Genomic DNA, 18,527 nt, shown 5'->3' with positions numbered 1-18,527 from the left:
ACTCAGTGGAATCCTGGTGAAAATTCAAACTTTTCTGGTAGGTATCGAATGATCCTAAAATTTATATCCTAAAACATTATGCTAATGTTCAAGTAGAGTCAAGAAACTTTTGAAGAACATTGTACAAAGACTGAGTATAGCACAATTAAAAACTTATTCAAATTCAGTTAATAATGCATTGCTATACTTGCACCTGAATGGGTAAATAAGTCAAAAGAATAACTAAGGGAGGCCCAGTCACATACTGATATTAACATAGAATTGTTTCTTCATAAGGTTAGAGACAAAGACTATCTTCTGCTTAAATTGTTTGGGGAAAATAGGTCATCCTTCTTTAGAAAAATACTTTTGACCCCAAATTCACACCACATAGACCTTTAATTTTTACTCAAATATAGAGGTACACAAAATAAAATGTTACTGAAGACACACACACACAAAGAAATACACAGACACACCATCTACCATAAAGTAAACTATTGTGGACTCAATAAAATTAAAACTTTTTTTCACAAAAATTCTATGAAAAGTGTTGTCATAGAAGGAGAAATGCCTTTGACAATTGTTCAACCCACAGAAAGTCATGTCCTTTATGTTTTAAAATCTTCTAAAAATAAAAAAGGCAGAACATGATAAGAAAGACATCAAAGACACTGCAAAACACGAAAAAGAACTAGTAAACCAACACAGGAAGAGATGTTCCACCTCATTTGTATAAGAAAAATGCAGATTAATAGCTCATTAAGATATACCACATAGCCCCCATACAACCAAATGTGAAAACTTTGGTGTGAGACCATCATACTGTGTTGGGAAGTATGTAAATTGCTACAGAAACTTTGAAGTCATGGCAAACCTGATGTAGAAGGATAAGATTCATCTCCTCTATGACCTGGGAAGTCCACTCCTAGGGGTGTTACACAAGGGAATTTTGCATGTACATGAATATATATATATATATATATATATATATATATATATATGATACATATATGTATATATATATATATGGTCGTATATAAATGTATTTAAAAATATCCTTAACAATATTTCATAAAAGATAAACATGATAATTTACATATTTATCAACAGTATGAAAAACAACTTGATTTTACTTTATACAATATATACATTTTTCAACTACACAATGACTAGAAGAATCTTCATAATATCTTTAAGAAATGAAACAAAGTACAAAAGATGACACACAATAAAATCTGATTTATACAGAAAGCAGGTCAAACTAAATTACATTATTTCAGACATAACTTGTATATGATAAAATCCAGGAGGAATTCAAATGTTGTGATACTAGTTGTCTCTAACAGGTTTGTCATAGGTTGTAATACACTCCTTTGGTTTTAGCAATGCTGAATTTATGTTTCTAGGGCATGGTTTTTTATTTATATTATTTGTATGCTTCATATTTGATGCAATCCTCTGAATGTGTCTTATTTTATAATTTTATAAACAGAGAAGGGGACACAATTTATCAAAATTTTGCTTTGAAAAGGATCAAGAGATTGTGTTTTAACTGAACGAGTATGAGATCAAGAGACATTTGGAAATAGGTTTGAGTCACAGAAAGGCCATCTCCTATAGGATCATAAGAAATACAACCTTGAATTTTTAAATGTGTTTTATATCTTTACACTTTAAACATTTTGTTGTTGGTGGTGTTGTTAGTGTAAATTATAAGGACTGGTTCTGACTTATCTTTTTCTAAGTGACCAGGCAGTTGTCTCTTCCTATTTAAAAGTCTATCTTTAACCTCCATTCTTTCTATAGAGATTTTTTTTGAGGGGAGGACTTTCTATTATGCTCCATCAGTCATCTGTATATTCAAGAGTCATTTCCACACTTTTAACTTTTATTTTTGACAATTTCTCTGCTTTTTAATATTGACTACTTTCATATTATTTTGACACTGTGCTTTTGGTTTTCATTCTTTCAGTAATTTCCTCTAAATTTTAACATATTACTTAATATTTCTGTCTTACTAAAAAGACAAGAGAGACAGTATCAAGATGATTATTAATGTAGGTTCCAAAGCATGGCACTGCTTTTAGATGACTTGATTATCTTCAATGCCTTAAAAGTAATAACTTTAATATTAATAACACTAATGAACATAAAAATAGTTTTAAGTAATTATAAGTGTAATAAAGCAATACTGCATATTCAAAGGATTTTGTGAGCAATGCATGAGTTACTACAGTGACTGTAGTTGGCAAATGGTGAATCTTGAAAAAATATTAGCTGCTGTTACTAACTACTTATAATGCTAAGTAACAGAGAAATTGTACGTTTAATATTGCTACTGTAATATGAGAAGTTCTGCGATATAAAACACTCCAAAGCATAAGAAAAGTACAGACATTAGCATTAATGTGTTTTTCTTCTCTATATGAGTAAATCATATTTTGAAGAACTTAAAAAAAACTGAAGATCCTATAATATCACCCAACGGAAAATCCCTTACAGAAGCAAACAGTTATAAGTGAGGGACAAAAAAAAGAGCTTTGTGGAATGTTCCTATAATTTTTTTAAAACAGATTTTTACTAGAGTTAAACACAACAAACAGAGAACAAATGAAAATGTATAGCAAAGTGAGTTTTAATTCTAGTTTTAAAGTAATTCCTAATCTTCTGAGGGAAATTCAGAAGCATTTCCCATAGAATTTTAACTATTGAGAGACATAGAAACAAAGCTTAAAAATATTTTATAGTTAAAACTTTGCACTAACATGTATTCATATAATCAATACTTTTTAAAAATATCAGCAGGCTGTCATATACTATGATGATTTAACTTTAGCATTGTAGCAAGTATAAAATTAAATGAGCACCATTGGAATTTTGACTCATTACACATTATTATTTATGCCTCTTATTTAAAAACTCTAAAGTACTATAAATATGTAACACAAAAAAATTAAAGTCAAATATAAGTTGCAACCTGTTATAACATGCTCTAAGTTGTGACTTAGTGTGGGTGAGTAAAAAGGAAAAGGCCTCTTCTTCAGTCCTTAAGCCTATGACACAGTTTCCACAGTAGTATTTCCTTTCATCCACTACAGATCTTCATTTCATAACACTGTTTTCTTTCAGCTTGGGATTTCTTTTTGCAGAAGGTTGACACAGTGCTGATGATTTGCACAATGGTCCTTAGAATAGCAGTCTCCACCCAATTGAGAAATGTAGATTGTTCCCACTTTACAATTGGTGCCTCCCTCAGATAGCATCCAGCACATGACAAGCAGTAGGAGTGATGCTAAACTGAGCTCAGGACCTGGGTAATGTTCCATCGAACTGAGCCCATGTGGCAACTTGCAATACCTAGACACTGAGGTAACTTGCAATAACTAGAGACAAACTGGAAGATTAGGTAGAAGTTTTTGGATTATTTAAATGTTGATTGTTCCAAATTCTCTAGATTCTAGTTCCTTTGTGTCTTCATGAAAAAAAAAAATAAATAACAGGAGTCTCTGTTGTTCAGCACTTTAGAGTATGATACATTGAGAAACTTGTGGCTCAGACATTGTCCTCTGTAAATGCTGGATCTGATCGTGAAACCTTGACAATTCAGCTTGATGGGCCAACCTGAGCCTTTCGGCCTCTTCCTAAGTGAAAAATAGATATTATAATACTCGGAACATTGACTAGTTCTTACCTCCCTTAATCCTCAGAAACAATTAACAGTCTCTGAATCTCCTTCTTCCACTCATGCTTACTTCTACAATTATTCACATTCCTCTTCCTCTAGCTCCAGAAACATTGGTTTAGTCCCTGAAATGCTGAGGTCTTTATAGAATTCCATTCCAATGCTCCCTTCCCACTTACACTACACAGTTGCCTTGAGTAATCTTAATCATATCTTGACCTCAATTCTCTTTCCCAATCTCATTTCCATTTTTAGGAATATATTAACTGTGTTTGTAAAAGAAGAAATTGCTCCAAAAGCACAATGTCTAGGTGACATACACTCAGGAGAGGTTTCTGAGTCTTAGATGAGGGACATGTTCCAGAGCACCACACTTTGGATGGAGAAGTACAAGTAAAGACTGAGCAGATCAAACATCAGAGTTTTCCCATAATGTCCTTCAGGAAAGAGCTGCAATCCCCAAAGTGCCCTAGAGTAGTTACTGAAAAACGGGTACCCACAGGTTCCCTGGTAAGCCAGGGCAAAGGTTGGGACATTGTCTGTCTCATGAGGTGCTCACATAGGAAGTCCCCACCAGGTTCTCAGGAGCAGTGACACTGTGGATCCCACTCACTGAAAGACACCTACAATGACTCACAAGGCTGTGAGATTCTGGCATTTAGTTATCTTCTTGGGGCCTTGATTACCTCATATAAAATGGGGGACACATCAGTTCTGCTTCACAGTAAATAGATTAGATGAGAGAATGCATGCAGAGGGCTTTGTAGAGTGCTCAAGAAATAAGAACTCCTGCTAATTGAATGATGACAAACTAAAGGACTTGACTAAGCTAGCACTGTTGAGTTCAAGGCCAGGAGAACCAGAGATGACAGAGGAGCAAAGACACTGCAAGAGGAAATCGATGTAACAAGGTATGATCAGGGCAAAGGATTGTACAGAGCAATTAACAAAATAATAGAAAAGGCTAATCACTGTGAGACAGAAATGCCTAGTTTATACATAAAAATTCATATTATTCCTCTATGCCAAACACCATTATAAATTCAAATACTATGTATTTCATTATCACAATACCCTTATAAAATATGTATAACCAACATTTCCATTCCAAACATGAAGAAAAGGGGGCACAGAGGAAATAGACAACTTGCTTAAACCATGCCTTTGGTACAGGTGGAACTTGGATGCATGCCCAGCATCTGGTTCCACAGCCCCTGACCTGAGCCACCATAGTAGTCTGCACCTGTCCCATGGCCCCTGTTTCATGCTCTCATCTTTATAGGGAAAGGACAGAAACACAATCCAAAGATGCGGCAATTGATGAATACCTGCAGCCGACGTTCCTGCTCCCTCTGTTGTTGTGCCAGGTAGTTTGCTCTTTCTATCTCCATTTGTCTTATTTGCTGCTGATGACGTTTCTCTCTTTGCTCCATCATTTGCTGGTTCTGCCTACGAGCCGCCTCCAGCCTTTCTGCTTCAGCCTTGGCAGCCTCTGCTTTTACACGTGCCTCTGAAGAGGAAGAAAAAAGGTAAAACCCTCAAGGACAACTCTATCCCTTCCTTGGGCCTCCCATTCTCATTTGTTACACAAAGAAAATTCCCTGGCATCATTTTTCATTCCACATAACCATACTGCAGCTGATCGTGCCATACTCAGATGCTGCCTGAAGCCATAAGGAAACTTTATGCCTGACTTTCTCTAGTTGAATGATCCCAGCTAGGCAAGAACACATGAATTTCAAATTTGGACATTTCTTGTCTCTCTTGCATTGCTTCTGTTTTCTTCTCACCTTTTGTCTCCTTTTCCTTGGCTGTGAGAGCCTGGTCTGTCTGAAGAATAGCGTTACTCACAGACTCTTTGGACTTTAAATATTTTTGCAGAGCTTCCTCAGCCTAGGAACCCCAAAAACAGGCAGTTAGAATTTGCATTGGTGATAGCTAAAGTGATAAAATCGTATTACTTGTTCTATCAAGCATCTTCTCCTCTTAGAAAGTTCTCTGCCTGCATCTGATGGAAGGTCCACCAAGCCTCTCCACACGTGGGAGCCAGACACCCACTGGGCCAATCAGAGCACCCAAGGCCACTAGATGAAAAGACCTTGTTCACAGGGGAAAAATACTGCCATTTGAGTGTTTTAAAGGCTGATATGTATCAGGAGTGGCAAATGAACTATTGCTTTGAACTTCATACCTTGGACAGCTTGACTACTGCAACTAGGAATCTTTCCATGTGAAGGTGTAGAAAGACATGCCCATTTGCAGGTAGCTGCTGTTAATGGGCAGATCTCATGGCTGCTATGGTATTTATGGGTTTGACAGCTTTGAGATCAGAGGTCTACTACCCTGGGGTGAAAGAGATACCAGTATTCCTAGCTAACCTTGAAGCACCAGCTGCCTGGAGGAGGAGGAATTACTGCCCAAGTGTGAGTCTCCAACAGGCCAATTCCCTACAACCTCTCACTTCTTGTTTACCTTTGAAGAACCAAATCCCTCTGGTGTGTTTTATTATAAATAAAGTATTGGTGGATTTTTTCCCTTTGTTAGGACCAGAATCATCAGGTCTCTTCCATCTGTCACATCCCTGCTTCAAATATTTTCTGACATCTTTTGCTTTATTTCTTGATATTCTTCAGACCTTTTTTTTTATAGCCGGCCCACACCTCCAAGGGTTACTTATTCCATCCCCACACAGTCTGTGGGTGACAGATATGGGTACTGGGAAAGGCATGCATGCTCTGTCCTCAGAGGCTTAGGGCATTAAGGATAGTTGATCTTAGACCCAGAGGTAGCTCTTTGTTGTCATGTGAGACAAGCCTATTTGAAAATGAAGTGCATAGTTAGGAAAATGGAGCACAATAAGGAAGTAGGTGCTGGGAAAAGCAAAAGGAAGCAGAACTGCAGACACTGTTTGGACTCTGAATGTATCCACACTTAAAACTAAACACCAGGCACAAAATTCTCATGCAAGCTCATTCATTGACAGAGTAAGTCCGAGGCAGAGTTATCAATCTCAGCTCTGTTCCTATAGGTATGTCCTTTCTTTTATCCTCAATGGTTTTTTAGAGGGGCCCCAGTAATTCCCATAATTAATAGACAGGACCAGGGATACCTGTGTTCCCTTCCTGGGTTGCTGGTGGTACTTTTTCTTCAGCTCCTCTGTCTTCTGAAGGTAGAGATTATGGCCTCCTGGCTTAGAATAAAGCCCCTGCTTCACTTCTTCTTCCAGAGGACCAAAAATATCCTGAAGCAAAACTGAGCAACAATCTGAAGAGGCTTCTTCATTCTGCTTACAAATATCCTTCCGCTTTGCATCTAGTAGGGTCTTCAAGGAACAGGAAGCCACAAAGATGTTAGCAACACCCTTAGTACTTCTGGAATTTACGTTTTAAAGATACTATTTTTCCTAGCAACATCAAGGAATGTAAGCAAATCTAAACCCTTTCCAGCAAACCTGAGAAAGTTGCAAGGACAAGAGACTATGAAAAATATTTACTATTGGGTATGAAATATCCTGAAACCACTCTCTCTTATAATTTCTGCTTAAATGTGATCTTGTGACCACAGACCCCTACACCTAAGCTCTCATTTTAAATGCAGTCTACTGCTTTCCAACATTTCTTGTTTCAGTGTTTTTCTACCTTCAAGAAGAAAGTAGACATGAATAATTAGTTAGAATGATATCGATTTACTTTATTAATTCTAATCATAATTTAGTAGATCCACGGGACAGTTCTCTCTATTTAATTAATGAAAAAATAAAATAATGCTTTGCAAATGTTTTAAAGGAATGAAATCAATCAAATTAATCCCATAGCTGTTCAATGGTAAATGTGATGATCTGTGTGCATACGTGAAAAATTCAGACTCTAACGGGCCCAGAGTATTTACACTTTTTTTATTTTCAGAATAAAATATATCATGCCATATTAATGACCACCATTGTTTTCCAATCTATAAAGAATTGCTTTTCTTAAACAAATCCTATTGTATCATTCATAGCAATATTTTTCCCTCTATTAACCCTAATGTCCATGAACCAGAAAAATGAATAATTACCTGTAGTTCCTTCTGGAAACTTTGGTCTTCATCTTTGAAAGAGTTCTTTGTGAAGATTTCTATGGCCTCTCTCTCGCTGGCCTTGTGTAGTTCCAGCAGCTCCTGGAGGGTCTCTGTGGGCAACTGCACCTTCTGGACCATCAGCTCATCATAGTGGGCGAGGGCCTTTTGTACTGCAGCTGAGTTTTCCCTCTGGGTCAGGGCCAGGACTGCGTTCTCCATGCAGGGCAGAGCCCCACTGTTGATAGCACTGACATAGGTCAGCACCAGGCTCTCTAGACCTTCACAGAGGGAATAAGAGACACTTGTGCTATTTGCAGAGAAAATCTGTCAATTAATTCTAAGAACATTCATTTAACAATGTATCACCCCCAAATTTTCAGCATTCTGAACTGTATCCAAGTGTCCCAGACAAATTCCTTTGGGAACTGGTGAGATGAGGAAGGCAGGTATTTTCTTCTTAGGAAAAAGAAACAAGGGTGAAAGAATAAAAATAGGAAAAATGTCTAGATGTATGTTATTATTTAATCCTACATGGAGAAATAAGCACATGGTCATATAAAAGTCTTGCATATGCATGCATGAAATACACATACACCTATATATACATATGATCAGAGTTTATATATATATATATATATATATATATGTATAATCTTTTCTTTTCTTTTTTTTTCTACCAGGGATTGAACCAAGGGGGTGCTTAACCACTGAACCACAATCCCAGCACTCCTTACATTTTATTTTGAGACAAGGTCTCACCCAGATGCTTAGGGAATCACTGAATTGCTGAGGCCAGCTTTGAAGTCATGATGTCCTTTGCACTCAACTTTACTCCATAATATAGTGATTATTTATAAGAAGTTCTGAAACATAAGAGTTGTTAGGGAAAGCTATAGCAAGAAGTGTGCTTAGATATTTTTAGAGATTCTAGAGGTTTAGAGGTTCATTTGGGCCTCAGATCGACATTTGTATCAACCAAGTTTAATTTCTATAGGGAACAGGTATAAATTGTTCATTTGTGCCTTCAAAGATTATTGTGACATACCTTAAGAATCCAATATATTTGTTGAACAAATACTGCCAACACATACGAGCTAATCTATGTCAACAGTGGAAGAAAGAATGATACAACATCTTTAACTTTATCTTATCTTTATTATGTTCCTATATCATGTAACTTTAGAGGCATTTCTAAAACAAATACTAGAAATGTCTTTCATATTCACTATAACTTTACAAACATGATGCATATGATTTGCACAGTGATAATTGCTTATGCATCTCTCAATGTTGGCACAAGGACTCTCTTACATGATACACGTTATGCTGAATAGAGGGAAAATTCTTGAAGAGGTACTCACGAGGTCCAGTGACCTTGATGCCTCCTGGAAGAGTCTTGATTTTGGACTTCGTATAGATGTGGGAAGAGAATTCTGCCACTTGCTGTACAAATTCAAGACTCAGCTCATCATCCTGCAGTGTCTCTAGCTGGGAAAGCTTCTTGTGAGTGGGTGAGTCAAAGACAAAGCACTTCTTTGTTGGAAAGAACTTCTGAATACACAGACGGGGCAAATTGAAAGTTTGAGTTCTTTGATCACTACCTGGAGAAGGAAAAACAGGGTTTATTTTCTTTAAAATTTACATTCACATGAATCTATTCTCCTTGAATACAAATCCTTTCTCCTGGTGTTACTCAACTTAATATATCTTCATAAACCCTAGGCAACCAGATTAAAAGTATTTAATCAAAAAAACGAAAGAATATTTTCCCATGAACAAGGAAATACTAGAATTTGATATTGAACCTATTAGTTCATTAAAAATTAATAATATTCATTACTTATTCTGTAAAACATCTAGATGGATAAATAGGGAAAACCATATATTTAACCTTCTACCCTAAAGAGATCATTTCTTGGGTTACTTTTATTCTTTGTTCCAAAAGCAAAGCCCATTTACCTTGCTTTATCTTCAGGGAATTCTCCAGGTATTCATCTGCTGTCATGAGTTGTCCATCTGTTTCCAGACTTAGGTAGAAGTCTCTAAGAGTCCACACCAAGTCTGGAAAGAAGCTCACAATGTCACTGGCATCTTCAACATCAAGGTCAGGTGACTTTCTTGATCTGAGTAGATCTGTCAGTTCTGTCACATTGCTGAGATGATTAAGGAATACTGGCAGAAGTAACATACCATCTAAGCCCATATTTGATTCCATGTTCCCCACGCCTTTATTTTCTTTCCCTTTGGCACTTAACCAAATCAACATTTCATCATCAGTGAATATGAGGTCTCTTTACTGTACTTTAAGTGTTTACCCATTTTCTTTTTGCAGATACATAATGTCTTACAGACCTACAGTTGGTGAGGGTGTTCTCCATGGTTTGGGTGCCATCCTGGACCACAAAAGGATACTACAGTAGGTCAATAGCACCCTGGTCAATTTTGTTCATGGTATTGTATACAAGGGTGCTGCTCAGAAGGATTGCCAGAACAAAGATCTGGGTATCATTCTTGTCATCAACCTAGAAGACAGAACAAATTTAACTCATGTCTTATGGCATTCCCACATGAACAATCATTAAAATAAAATCCTGATACACAAATGCTAAGCAGGGAAAGAACAACTGATTGTCAGACACATGAACTTTCCTGGTTTTCTCATTGATAAATTTATACTGATGCTACATTTCTAACTCCTGAGTCCTTCTTATAGCTACCATTAGATAATTGCAAAACAAGTAGTCAAAGTTAATGGGGAAACCAGAGTAGTTAAAATCAAGGTTTTCTGGGTACCAAAACAAAATTGGCCTACATGTACAGTTCATATATCTATTTTATTAAATAATTATTATCCACAACAGAGTTCACATTACTGATCTTAGATGTCTAATTCTAGTGCTGTGAGATGAGCTCATAATTAATATCTCCATTTTTGTAGAGGAGGAAATTAAGGTTGTATTTGGGTTTACCATCATAGCATCTTGATAAATCAAAAGTCAATATCAAAATCAAAATGAAAACATAAAAAACCGTGGACATTCAAGAGAGTGTTTGGTTAGGTACAAAAAACAGCTAAGAAGAGACAACTGTGTACATCTTTTCCCAAGTCTGAATTTAGTGACTTCATTTGAGTAGTTTATAATTATTTATGATAGGAATATTTAGGGAATGGCCCAGTTGTACAAATCCAATGCATTTTATTCTGTGAACTGGTTGCTAAATACTTATTAGAATATAACTAGAGAAGATCCATGAGGTAGAAAAAATTATTAGAATATTACTAGAGAAGACCCATGTGGTAGAAAAGACCCATGTGTCTACTTCTCCAATGGTTAGTTGGATAAGACCAAAGAGAATATAAAAAATTTAGGGAGACTCACTCTTCTTGTCAGCATCAGAGAGCTACAAGTGCCAGAGCCCTGGTTTGAACCGGAGTTCATCTCACCCAGAGCCGACTACTAACCATAATCAGTGCAGGACCAGGAGTGTACTGTGATTTATTTGCTTCATTTTTATGCATCTAGGAATGACTAAGCAAACATCAGTGTAATTCTCCTAATACTGATTCTGAATTTTGTACGTATATATTTTTTTTCTCACTTCAGGCCTCCAAACACTATTGAAAATAGAAAGAAATAATGAGGGGTAACATAGTCGAGTCAAGTGGAAGTAGAAATTTATAAAAAGAAAAAGAAAATGTAAAACAAAATGAAAAACTCTTTAAAAAAGAAGGTTGAGTGAAAAAGAGCTTTATCATAAAAGAATACTCTGTCCTTACCTTCTCTACATCACCCAGGCCTTCAGTGTCCAGCAGAACTAGGGTGTGTCCTGGCTTCTCAGGATGAGGCACACACCACATCCAGATTCCCTTGGTGTGAGACTGCACTGTGGAGCCTACAGAGAAGCCTGCAGAGGAGAGTGCAGAGGTCATCTTAGAGAAGGGGATCTAGAAATTGGGTATTTTCTTGATAATTGTGTTAGGGGTTAAGGAAAGCAAGATAAGGAAACAGCAGAAAATACAAGTATGGATCTTCATTACAATACAGAAATGGGGAAATAAGGTCAAAATCCACAAGTGGGAAATTTTTATACTGCTCATAATAATATGCTACAAATATTTTTAAAGTTTATAATTGCACATATGGACATTATTGTATTGATGTGGGGAAAATATTGTTTTCTCCCAGAAAGACATTAAGGACAACATTTTTAAAAAGGGTTCATGTCAAGGACAGAAAGCTGTCCTATATCTCCCCAAGATAAAAGGTCCAGTTGTGGCCCAAACTTTGGTTTTCACTGTCCCTCCCTGACTCTAACTTTCTCCCCTCCATCCCCAGGCTGGTTGCCCACAGTGCAGTGAACAGAGGACTCAGCAGAGCTTTGCTGGTGGTACTCACCCTTTTGCTTCCCAGCCAGCTTGTTCATCAGGTAGGATTTGCCTGTGCGGTAAAGGCCCACGATGGCCACAACCACCACAGGCTGTGTGATGGCTGACAGGATCTCCAGGGCTTCCTGCTTGACCATTAGCTGCCCCTCCTTGCTCTTAATGAGGCATATAGGGCCTGGCATGACCATGTCTGAGGCCATGTCTGGGATGTTACTTTGTCTGCAAGGGAAGAGGTGGGATGGGCAGCAGTTTCTACTCTTGAAGCAGAGAAATCCATTTGCTTATTGAACCTGAAAACATAACTGTTCCCCATCATGGCCTAAGTTTCTGAAGACATTGAGAAACAAAATATAAAAAGAAGTAGTAGAAAGCGCCACAGTAAGTAGGTCCTAGGCCTACTATCAGTTACCCTGCTTATTCTCAAATATTTGGTGGACATATAGAAAAATTCATTTCCTGAATCTTACCTACTGATTCTTTGCATCTAACTCATTCCACTGGATTTTGATTTACTCATGTTTCTTAGTTTTTGTCTCCTTAAATTCCTAGTTTGATTATTCATTTCCATTATTTGCTAAATATAAATTTTTGTTTTTCTCTTATTTAGGTCCATGTCCAAACTGCATTGCATTAAATAATTCTATACCATTATGATGCATTTTCCAATAAATTCAAGTGTTTACTATAAGCTATATTTTTAAGTGTTTTTTAACTTAGTTAATAATGTCCTTTACTGAAACAAAACTTCGAAGTGTGATGACTTTATGACTGTCTACATGAGTGAAAAAAATTTTTCCTTTAATTAATGTTAACCATTTATTTTCTATTCTGGGCATCAACTGCTGCAATCTGAGGAGTCTTACAAAATATTTTAAAGCTACAGGAGACATAAGCAAATACTTGGTTTCGTGACCTGCCATATCATAAGGAGAGGTTTTTTTTTTTTTTCATTTTAGAAAGCATTATTTACATAGAAGCTAAAAATCCACTATCTGCTTGAATTCATTTTTCATGTAAATCTTTAAATTAAAACATTTGAATTCTTTTTACTAGCAGACTCTAGAAACTGTGAGTTTCTTTGTTGTCACTGCTAGATTTAATGATCATGAAGACCCATTCTCTCTTTCTCATAGCTGATGACCTGTCAATCATCCTGATTAAAGACAAATTAAAACAGAAATTGCTGCTTGGGAACAAATAATAGGAAGTCCATTCACAAATTGTACGGCATCATGTTTCAGAGGCAGGAAACGCCCAGTGCAAGCTTGACCCAGAAAGAGGCAATTTCACAATAAGTTTAGAAGCTCAGATGTCAGATGTCTTTTCATTCCAATCCACTTCTAAGGAAATATTGGCAGATTATATTAGTAGAACTCTGGTTGCCTGACTTACATGTAACAGGGGCTAGAATTGTATTTAGTTTAGAAAGATGTGGGAAAATTCCGATGATGATCTACAACAATTAGGTACAACACAGATATTTATAAACCAAATTTATACAAACTTTCATGCTTTAAGGTGAAGTTACTAAAGCAAGAGGGAACAGCTTTGAGGGTTTGAACTTCCCCAAGAATAGCATTAGGTCTGTGAATCAATATTAATAATAGTGTTTTATATGTTGTTTCCAGGTGCTATCTGGATAGCATCTTTAGTACTTTTAGAAGAGCCAAATCTCTTGCACATCTTGGAATATTTACTGTGTTTGAACCACACACATAACTGCTGCTCTGCCACTTACAACTCAGCCTGTGTGTTTCCTCTGGGATGCATTCTCTCCCACTCTGGTAGAGGTCCACAGCTTTTATAAATGAAAAAAACAAATGTAAGAGTGGATCAAAACACAGAAAATAAACCCAAAGTTTGACTTTGCAGAAGATTTTATTTCTGATCTCTCAGCCCTGTAATTAGCTATCACATTGGCATTTCATTCAACTTTTTAAGCCTATTTCCTAAAAAATGGAAGTAAATGATTCTGTATTTACATCAGTACAGCTACTACCTTAAAAAAGAAAGGTTTGCAGGAGAAGAAAAAAAAAGTACAAAGAAGAAATATTAGAGATTTCTCAGAAATGCTGGCGATGTATTTTTTTCAGAAGAAACAATTCTCTTTGAACCAAGACAGTCTATCTCAGGTTTTGTGTTTCTAATTGTTGTTTGTATTGTTTGCTTTCGATTCACTTTTTAGAGAAAAGGCATTGATCAAGGAGATACATGGAAATCAAACAAATATGAGATGCATGAGCGTGTGGCATGGAAATAAGAGGAGGGAGGAGTTCCAAAGAATGACCAAAGTTATCAGACCCATATTGAGTCCACTTTGGGAGCTCCTGAATTAAGTGATTTGTAACAGCAAAGACAATAAAGAAGAAATAGAAACCAACATAAAAACAACCAGAAGAATGAGAAATTATACTCCATTTGTATACGATGTGTCAAAATGCATTCTACCGTCATGTATAACTAATTAGGACAAATTTAAAAAATAAGACTAGGAGGCTGCCAAGGGCAGGTAGTCAGGATGATGAAACCAAGTCAAAATTATATCTGAATTAAGAAATCTACACTCAAAGTACAACTACACTTGAAGTACAAGACTACGGATAACAAAATATTGCTGTTTTCAAGAAGCTTCTTCATTCATTGTTCACTCTGGGTTTCGCCTTTTTTTTTTACCTTCTTTTCTCACTGTCTTTTTTTTGGGGGGGTAACAGAGATAGATTGAATTCAAGGGTGCTTAACCTCTGAGCCACATTCCCAGGTTTTAATTTTTTTTTTTTTTTTTTTTTTTGGTTGGAGACAGGGTCTTACTAGGTTACTTATAGCCTGGTTAATTTGTTGAGGCTGGTTTTGAACCTATGATCCTCCTACATCAACCTTCCAAACTGCTGGGATTATAGGCATATGCCAACCTGCTTGGATTTTTTTTTTTTTTGTCCTTCCCAATGCCAGCAAATATTTATGTTGGTTGTATTTTCATTTATTGCTCTTTCTCATGAAAACAACAAAAATTTCTTAAAACTTTCAGACTGCAGTTTAAACCAGCTTAACCAGCTGTTATTAAACACAAAGGTAACTTACGTTGCAGTTATAAACTCCAACAGGACATAGGAGGACAAAGGAAGAAAAACATATTAAGACATTTCAGACTTTCAGTCCCCACCGGTATTGTGTCTAATTCAGCAGGAAACAAACACAGCAGACATTCACCGAATTTTGCTATCTATCTGGCTACACCACAACTTAGTCTTTAGTAGGTTCTTTATGTAGCATATTGGGCAAATTTGCACCCTATCTTGGATGGAATACTTTTAAAAATAACTGAACATTGCAAATCTTTTCTGCCCTCTTCCCCCCCACCACCCACCCGTGATCTTAACTTACCTATAAAATATGGAGCAGATATCTTTTAGAGCTGGTAGAAAAGCTGCTTTGAGGAGGACTTGGTAAGGGCTAGTTCCAACAGTTGTTTTTTAGTTTAGCTGTGAGGACTTCTGATGAGCATCTTCCCCTAATCCTGGGAATTTCCTTTCTTCCCCAGTTCCTGCCTCCTAGCAGACAATTTGAATATAAAATATAAGTAAGCATGCCAAAAGTCAGAAGGGGTTTTCAAAACTTCTCTACAGAAAACGAAACCAAAGGGCAAGTTCAGTGACTAGGTAGTTGCAAAGAGGGTATTCTGAGCGTCCTCTGGTGGAAGGTTTGAACTATTTAGCCTGATTTCACAGAAATTGCATAGTGTTACTAAAGGGGAACTTTGAGAGCTTTTGAAAGTTTTCCAAGTATGTGTTATTTGACTAGCTTGACGATATTTATCACCCGTTGGGAAGAACATACTTTTATAGGTCTAGAATACGGAAATATTAGCTGCACTCACAGAGGAGTAAGTTTGTTGTTTTTATGGTAGGTTCAGTAGCTGAGAACTTCGTTACAGGAAGACAAAGGTCTTGGCACAGTACACAAAGAATGCTGGCAAAGAAGTCATTTAGTTAACATTTGCTATAACTCCCTGTACAGTGTTCACTTCTTTTGTGTAGTACCCTATTTTAACTGTCCCAATTTAAAAGAGCTAGGGCCCTGAGGGGTTTAGTAACTCGTTCAAAACCACAGAGCTACTGATGAACCCATGTTAAGGTTCAAACTCCAGGTACCTCCTGGAGTCTTTCTGGTTTGTGGTGTGTATCCTTATAATTATTGCTAGCATCATTACTGCTTTTTAAAAATCAGGTATTTTCTTATTCTGACAATAATCCTACAGGACCATGTGTTTTATCTGTAATTTAGAACGAACGCAGGGGCTTTTAGGCTGTGTTTCCTGAGGTTGTGTTGCTGAGTCCAGGATTTGAGATTGAAGGACTTACTAGAAAGGTGATTCTACAGGGCAGAGTGGGAGATAGGGAATGAAAACTGGAAGGAAATGAAGCCAAGGAATGAGGAAAGAGCCAGTAGTTCCTTTTGTGTGAACCAGGAGCTCAGCCCCCTGAGCTAACTCCAGGAGACAATGTAAAATCTGCCTGGGACTCTGGCCTTTAGGATGGGGACTTTTTCCTCCAACTTCCTTCCATGTCTGGGTGGGGACTGCTTCTGGGAGCAGGGATTCCCTAGCATTGCTGGCCTGGCCACGTGTGCTTTGAGAGTGAATACTCAGGTAGGGGGACCTGAGATACTTGCTGTAAGATGCCATTGGAATGTGCAGAAAGGCTAAGTATCAAGGGGAGATGGGTGGGGCGCCCAAGTATCTGGGAAGGCCCTTTTCTATTTTCCCAGATCACCTCATCTCTCACAGAAAATCATTCCTTTCTTCAAGACATCTTCAAATAGTTGGTGAGTCATAACTTACTTTTTAAAAAAGTACCCAAAATAGGAAAGTCTAAGCTATAACCCTCATTACTGCCATTGATTTCATGGTCATAATCAATATTTAAGTTCTTACCCCTCTTCTACTCATTCTAGATTGCTTACACTTAGCCAGCAATTCTTCTCATGTACTTATAAGGAATCATAAAAAATAAAATCATGAGATCTCTCAATTTTCTGCTAAGTGTTCTATGTTTCAGTTTGCATTGTTCTAGTTTACTAGGATCTGCTGATACAGAGAAATATGAAGTGGTAATATGTTTCCCTTTCAATTCAACTTTGAGGGGCATACTACAGATGTAGAACACAGTTTACCAACCCCCTATATGTTTTATATCCCCAGTCAGTTCTCCAGACAATGAATGCCTGAAATAAAGTTGCCTGGAAAGTTCCATCCTTAGGGGACTCAGGTGAGATGCAGAAGTGTCAAATCACCCAGACAGTACAGAAAATTACTCTTGCATGATCTGGGGTAGATGAACAAAGCTGGGAGAAATTCTTTATCTCTGTCTTTAAAAATCAGCAATAAGAAAAAGGAGACAAGAAACTTATTTTATTTAAATTTAAATTAGGTTGACCAAATTATGATTGCTATGATAGGATATACACAGGAAAAATAGGCAAGCATATCTGGATATGTTTTACTTAAATTTTTCGCTACATCTTCACACTATTGCTCTGTCTTACAATAAGTCTTAAGTCTTTAGCAAGAGCCATAATGTTTTCTTTGATATGGAGATGCTAATTTACAATAAGGGGTTGAGGGGCTCGGGAAGAATGGAGGTACTCTGGATTAGACAAAGGGAAGTGAAGTGAAGGGAGGGGGTCTGAGGGTAGAAAGGATAGTGGAATGAATCCAACATTATTACCCTATGTGCATATATGATTATGCAACCAGATAACTCTACATCATGTACAACTAAAAGAATGAGACGTTGTACTCCATTTACGTATGATGTGTCAAAATGCATTCTACTGTCATGTACAACTAATTAGAACAAATTAAAAATAGGAAAAAAATTCAAAAATTATTAATAACAAGGGTTTGGGATGTGGCTCAGTGGTTAAGTGCCGTTGGGTTCAATCCCTATGCCAAAAAAAAAAAAAAAAAAGCAAACAAAAATTCTGTATCAAAGATATATGGCATAGAAGATGGCGGACTAGAGGGCGGCTGCATTTCATGTTGCGCCAGGACTCAAGATTCAAAAGAGGAGATAGTGAGAGACTTGGGACCAACTCAAAGCTGCCGGGTGAGTCTCTCCCGGTGGGGAGGCGTCCCGGATGGGGCGGTAGGCCCAGAACGCAGGGAACTTTGTGAAGTAGAGTTGCTCGGCGAGACGCCCCTCCCCCCGCTGGATCGGTAAACACGGACAACTGGGATCATCATAGAGGAGGCAGCTCAGCACAGCACTTGGACTCGGAGCCACCACTGGGGCTCCGGGCAGCTGCCTGAGGAGGAGCTGCGTGGCGAGCTGTTTGGACTCAGAACGACCGCTTCTGAACACCGGGGGGTTGCCCGGAGAAAGAGGAGGAGCACAGCCGGTCGCTTGGTCTAGGAGCGAC

The 18,527-nt window shown here is 37.4% G+C and overlaps 1 protein-coding gene across 3 annotated transcripts; it reads right to left on the bottom strand.

The window, feature by feature from the left end:
• Positions 1-1,033: 1,033 nt before the first annotated feature.
• Positions 1,034-15,720, bottom strand: LOC124994723 (guanylate-binding protein 5-like). 3 transcript variants are annotated; one of them, XM_047566974.1, is made up of 11 exons: positions 15,492-15,720; positions 12,121-12,329; positions 11,502-11,629; positions 10,136-10,245; positions 9,683-9,876; positions 9,085-9,324; positions 7,721-8,001; positions 6,774-6,986; positions 5,455-5,557; positions 4,993-5,174; positions 1,034-3,619 (listed from the first exon to the last, which is right to left on the bottom strand). In XM_047566974.1, the coding sequence occupies exons 2-11, from the start codon at positions 12,308-12,310 to the stop codon at positions 3,440-3,442; spliced, it is 1,821 nt and encodes a 606-aa protein (XP_047422930.1). In that variant the 5' UTR covers positions 12,311-12,329; positions 15,492-15,720; the 3' UTR covers positions 1,034-3,439. The 3 variants fall into 3 exon arrangements, with proteins under 3 accessions (XP_047422930.1, XP_047422922.1, XP_047422941.1); XM_047566966.1 differs by lacking the exon at positions 15,492-15,720 and adding an exon at positions 13,849-14,876; XM_047566985.1 differs by lacking the exon at positions 15,492-15,720 and adding an exon at positions 13,849-14,876 and having other exon boundaries at positions 1,035-3,623.
• Between the last annotated feature and the right edge of the window lie 2,807 nt (positions 15,721-18,527).

Source organism: Sciurus carolinensis, chromosome 1, assembly GCF_902686445.1.
Source record: "Sciurus carolinensis chromosome 1, mSciCar1.2, whole genome shotgun sequence".
Lineage (NCBI taxonomy): Eukaryota > Metazoa > Chordata > Mammalia > Rodentia > Sciuridae > Sciurus > Sciurus carolinensis.
The sequence above is the reverse complement of the archived record's forward strand: the minus strand, read 5'-3'. Positions and strand labels throughout refer to the sequence as shown.

Excerpts from the sequence above, each read along its gene's own strand:
- LOC124994723 (XM_047566966.1), bottom strand. The coding sequence starts at position 13,880 with ATGCATCCCAGAGGAAACACACAGGCTGAGTT. Across the intron at positions 5,175-5,454 it reads CAAGGAAAAGGAGACAAAAG|AGGCACGTGTAAAAGCAGAG; the intron begins GTGAGAAGAAAA and ends CTTCCTCTTCAG. Across the intron at positions 3,620-4,992 it reads AGCAGGAACGTCGGCTGCAG|AGGCCGAAAGGCTCAGGTTG; the intron begins GTATTCATCAAT and ends TCACTTAGGAAG.